The 6,000-nt window shown below is 34.1% G+C and overlaps 1 protein-coding gene across 2 annotated transcripts in view; it reads left to right on the top strand.

The window, feature by feature from the left end:
* Positions 1-1,514: 1,514 nt before the first annotated feature.
* The window catches only part of LOC131034248 (uncharacterized), a 310,534-nt gene continuing 306,048 nt past the window's right edge, over positions 1,515-6,000 (top strand). The window contains exons 1-2 of one of the 2 annotated variants that reach the window (XM_057965668.2): positions 1,515-1,701; positions 1,934-2,021. In XM_057965668.2, coding sequence (XP_057821651.1) covers positions 1,970-2,021 — 52 coding nt within the window. In that variant the 5' untranslated portion in view covers positions 1,515-1,701; positions 1,934-1,969. Of the gene's footprint in view, positions 1,702-1,734; positions 2,022-6,000 lie in introns of those variants that run through there. The other variant, XM_059218164.1, reaches the window with a different exon arrangement.

Below are 6,000 nucleotides of genomic sequence, written 5' to 3'. Positions count from 1 at the left end.
GGCCACATTAGTTCCAACTCCATAACAAATCTATACATCTTCATTCACAACTTTTACATGATTTTGTGGGTGTTAACTTGCCCACATTCTTACTTCTCCATCTTAAAATTAAGACTTAGTTTAACATGGCTTCCTACTTGTATTGATCATATACAACACATTGGTTCTAACTCCACAATTGCTTTATACATAATGATTTCATTTTACACTACATTGTCCATTTTCATTGTTAGCAAAAAGTGTACAACTTATAATTTTCTATTTTCATGTCACTAACATGAGTTTTGTAGGTATTAAGTTAATGATTTTGTTGCGTGCAAACATGGAATGTTGCTCTACTAAAAGAAAAAAAGAATTGCAAGACATTGTCCTTACCTCATTTTCTAGATCTATTTGTGGATTTCATTTATCTTATATCTTAGTTTGATAGGTGTGATTCATGTAGTTCGTGTTGACACCTAACTGGGGGTAATATATAAGGAATAAACATGCATACTACGTGCTTTTGCTCCTTTAATTTAGACCTAGTTTTGGTATCATTGTAAATATAATATAATTATGCTCAATTTATTTAATTTTGTGTACAAGACAATCATAACCCTATTTCCCCTCACTTTTAATAGCTTTACACTCACTATAGGAAGTACTTGTCTAAATCCCTTAGGATCCTCCCTCCAAGATTGAAGTGTCAATGACATAAATGATTTTTTCTTATTCTCGCATTCAACTTTGAGGAAATCTAATTGTTATTTCATTGATTTGCATGCTAAAACACATTGATTTAAGCATGTATGCCCTTGTATTTAAAGACTATCATATGTGATTATTTAATCATCAAATAATTAAATTATTTAATCACAAAATATTTGCTACACAATATATACAAATACATAATTATATAAGCATTTTAGACACTTGTATTGCTTGTTTTTTGATTTGTTATTAATGAAGTTCAAACCTTTCTTTTGAACGTAACATATTTTCAATATATTTTTAAATACCATTTTGTTTTTATACATACACACAACTAAAAAAAATAGAAATTAAAGATCAAATGTAAAACATATCCATCTAAAACCAAGATACCTTAAAAATTAATTCTTATATATAACCACATTATAAAACAACACAAAATTATTAGAATACATGTTTATATTAATTCAAACAATGTAAATCCAATTGTAGGTTCTAAATCCTAACAATCAAAGACGACAAACAATGTAAATCCAATTCTAGGTTCTAAATCCTAACAGTCAAAGACGGCAAACAATGTAAATCCAATTGTAGGTTCTAAATCCTAACAATCAAAGATGGCACATATCAAAACATTAATGACTAATATAGCTATTACAACTAATACATTTATTTTATATTAATTCAAACAATCTAAATCCAATTGTAGATTCTAAATCCTAACAATCAAAGACGGCACATATCAAAACATTAATAACTAATATAGCTATTACAACTAATACATTTATCCGTCCTTATTGTTTTTGAAGTTAAATTGTCGGGCGCGCTTTACTTTCCCAGGTATAATTGTAAAATTCCGAATTCAAAACAGGGTTTGCGATAAAATATAAAATTACAGAAGAAAGCAACGCCAGATTGACTATGAAAACCGGGTCGATATCCTGCAAAATATAAATCTAACGAAGATTAGATATCATATTCACAATCATCGTCACGACGCACGGTTGGGTATGGCTTCCTTGTATATTAGAGATACAAAAATAACACAAAGTCGAGAGTTCTTCTATATTAAATAGATATAAACAACACCGTCTAGAGTTCATTTCAAAGAACATGCATAGAAAATAACGATGCAATTTATTAAGTATTTATCTGATCACATACAAAAACGACAACAGATCATGTCTTGCGGATATGCTGTATTGATGTAATTATTCACAATTTGTCATTGACATAACAGAGCACAGGAAAGGAGAAGAAGAAGCAGAAGTGGGAGATGGAGATGAAGGGCAAGGCTGCATTAGTGACTGGAGGAGGAAATGGAATTGGTAATTAATTAGTTATATACTAGTTATTGATTTTATTTTTGGAATAAAGAAGGTAGATTACATTTATTAGGGAGTAGATCACGTTTATTCTTATCCATGCGAGGTTCAATTATTTGGTTGAATGACAGAAATCAAATTGATAAAAAAAAAAGAACACGATCCGCGCAATTTGAATAATTTGTGATCCCCTTTTAAAATATAGGTCGATTTCTTTGCTTATTCACGAAGAGGGGATCTTGTAGTTTCCATGACAATAGAATTGTAATATGAAGGTTGACTTTTGGGCTGCCCGTTCTTCAATAAGGAAGATTAGTTGGATTGGTAGGAAGGAATGTATATTGCATAAAAGAAGTCACATGGTTGGGTGGCTTAATAGCTATGCGTACTCCATAAAGAGCTCACATGTTCGAATTTGGAGCCGGCTAGGATTTTGTGGAATGCTTAGATAAGGGGGTCCCGTACACCAAACTGGTGTACCTTGCTTTGTAGTGACCTAAAAATCTACCTTGACCTTATGGAAACCAATATTAATAGAATCAATTACATTAAAGAAGCCACAATCACTCAGTTTGAGCTTGGTAGAAGTTGTACACTTGGCCCATGTTGCGAAATCTGATGTCAAACAAACAGTGTAAACAGATGCTATAGATAGGAGTAGAATTCCTTATTACTTAAAAAAAGCAGAAAGTTAAAAAACAACGATCCTGATTTAAAATAGCAACAACAGGAGGGAATTTAAAAAAAGAGAGATAAAAATAGGCAGTTCAAATTATAAACTTTTGTTTTTTAAAGTGGACCATGTTTAGAGTGTAAGATCATTTTTTAAGTAGGGTGCTATTAGATTATTGCTAAGTAGACAACAGAGACATAGAAGGGATTTCGTGAGATAATAGAGGAAGAAGGAAGCTCAGTTTTTGATTTGTAAGCCTAGCAAGATATTGTAGCAGATTACGAAAGTAAATATTATTTGATTTGATATGTAAAAGAAAATTGTTTCAAAGTTTTTGAAAGGTTTTAAGATCTTGTGATTTTTTTTTATGTTTATAATTTCTTGAGATTTCAACAGTGCCCCTGTTCCATATGAATTTTCTTAACAATGGTATCAGACAAGTTTAACATAAGTGAATATTAGTGCAGGTGATAATGACATTGGATACGTTGAGAGTTGAAGCTCCTTCATTAGAGTCCAAGATCCAAGTAGTTTGAGAGAAAATCTCAGCTTTCTTTGGTTTGCTATAATGGCTGATAGTAATGGTACGGTGTTAGTTTTAGAGTTTAAAAGTGAGAATTTTGATCATTGGAGAAATTAGTTGAAAAGAGTATTAATATGGAAACGAGGATAGGATATAGTGGCAAGTGGGTATACTGAACCTCAAGATTGGAATACATAGAATGCAAAAGATAAGATGAGAAGAATAAGAGAAAAGAAGATGCTCAAACTCTTTTAGATCTATGTATTTATCAAAGAAATGGAGGTTGCAAGTCATCAAAGAAAGCATGAACAACTTTAAAAAGTTCATATCAAGGTACAAATCATGTAAGAATTGCAAAGCTTCAACTCTAAGGGAGAATTTTGAAAATTTAAGAATGAAAGATAATTAAAAGTTAGAGATTATTGTGATTGAGCAACAAATATAGTGAAAAAGATGAGAACATATGGTGAGACGATCAAAAGGTGATGTGGTTGTGAAGAAGATTTTGAAATCTCTTATACTTGAGTAGGTGCATATTGTTATTAATTAGGAGGAGTGCAAATATTTAAATATTTGCAAAATTAAAAAGTTGGTTGGATCATTACTTACCATGAATAAATTGTTTTGGTGGTCTAGATCAAGCATTTAAGTCAAAGACAGATCAAATTTTCCTTATCTTTCTCTTCCTCCCCATTTTCTATGATTTGCATCATGTTACGTTTTGGTTGAAATAATTTATAATCTTCTAATTGCGAGTGGAATAGTTTGTTGAGGTAATTTGTTTCGTCTTTGAAACAATGTTGTAGATCAAAGCCTCCCTTGTCACTTGGCTTCATAGGACCTTTTTCCCCTTTTGCCCAAGTTTCTCCTAAGTCAAAGTTTGAATTTGAGGAAGCTACTTCCTCACTTTGTTAGAAATCTGAAATAGATACATAACCAAGATCTTTCTATGAGAGAAATAATCTATAAAACTGAAAATGAAACAAAGCAAACATAGACTTGTGATTCCAAGAGATGTGCAAATGTCTAGATGAAAAGATTGCATTAGGAGGTCAAAGAGATGTTGCAAAAGAATGACTACATGAATCAAAGTACATGAATGCCAACATATGCAAGAGCATCACAATATATGCAAAAGAATGCCAAATACAAGCTAGGTAAGTGAGTTTATATAGAAGTAAAGAGGGGATGGAGATGGCAAATCCAACCAATAGGGTGGGACCACCAAGCAGTCTAAAAATAACAAAAGCTCCATCCTTTAAGGATGGGGACACCACTTTTTAAGGAAGGGGACAACTCAACATCATATCCTAGTTAAACTCACTTTATGAACCTAAGTGTTGATGGGGAGGTTTGCACTTCTGTCAACACAGAATAGAATGCATAGTCCATCCTATTCTCTCTTGAATAAGCGAGTCTTGTATGCCATCTGACTGCCCAAACAAAATAACCCCAAGGTTTCTAGTGTCAGGTCATGACTAAGCTTAGGATAACTCAATGTTGATGTGATTTGCTGGTAATCACAAAGGGACTTACGCATCTGACAAGTTGCTTGCATCTGATATGGCAATCTTATTGATGCTTCAATTCTCAAACTAGTTAAAATAAAGAGCAAAGGGATAGGGTTTAGAGAACCTAGTGACAATGATATTGATGGTTGATGCTGCAGATAGACGGATTTCTCATAAAACTAGTTCTTGTTTAGCCAGAGCTAAACTTACAATGTGTTGACGTGTATTTTATACACAATCATACACAGAATAAAATACCAATAGGCATCTTATCCTCTCTTGAGAAAATAGTCTCTAACTGCTGAAGATCTGCAAAAAGATAAGGGGGACGTAGCATTGTGTATGCTCGGTGAAATCTGTTGTTGAAGGAAGTAATAGGTTCATGTTCTCTCCTTCGTACTTCAACAAATTGTCTGTACAACTCTGCTGGTGTAGTTGGGATGCCAAATTTAGCAATGAATGCGTCTTTCATCGCGTCCCAAGTCCTGATGGACCCTGTAGGCAAATGAATAAACCAAAAGTATGCCTCTTCTCCCAATGAGTAGGGAAAAAGCCTACATGCCACATCTCCGTATTCAATTTGTCTGTTACGAAGAAGGTCCTCGAACATCTTGATGTGATCTTCTGCCGTGCGATGGAAATCACTAACATTAAACTTGGAGCAAAAGTGCTCTGGATTCTTCGGCATATCATGATAAACTGCAAATTCCAACGGTGATGGATTGTTGACTAGCCACGTCGCACCATTAAGTATATGAGGAGGAGGAGGTGGAGGAGGAGCACGTTGAGCCATTGTACTCTTTGAAGCTGAACTTGATGAACTAGCTTGGCTCTTCGTTTGTGAAATTGCCTGAATACTAGATTGGATTGCCGCTTGGACTTGTTCTTGAAGAACTTGTGATGACTCAGGAGATCCTTCCAATCTTAGTTCGAATTCTTTGGGAGTGTCCTCTCTTTTAGCTCGCTTTGCTTTGGAAGTGAACTGAAGTTCGCGTAGATCCTTGATGCCTGGTGTGGACCTCAACAACCCTTGATGTTTCTCAGGCGAGAAAGAACCAATGCGATCCAGCGTGAAGTCTTGTAAGGATTATTGTGGGTTCCTTTGGTTGCGAAGATTTCTAGCTATGACCCTTTGATGTTCTTCGGCTATATCTTCCTCTTGTTCTAAGACGATCCTGGCTCTGCTATATTCGACTTGACTTCTCCTTGCGTTCCAAGCTACTTGATTCAATTCGGAAATGATGTCTTCTTGGGTATTGCCTATTTGCAAATTGG

This window comes from Cryptomeria japonica, chromosome 3 (genome assembly GCF_030272615.1).
Source record: "Cryptomeria japonica chromosome 3, Sugi_1.0, whole genome shotgun sequence".
Classification (NCBI taxonomy): Eukaryota; Viridiplantae; Streptophyta; class Pinopsida; order Cupressales; family Cupressaceae; genus Cryptomeria; species Cryptomeria japonica.
Note: the sequence above shows the minus strand (reverse complement) of the source record. Positions and strands in the feature narration are given on the sequence as shown.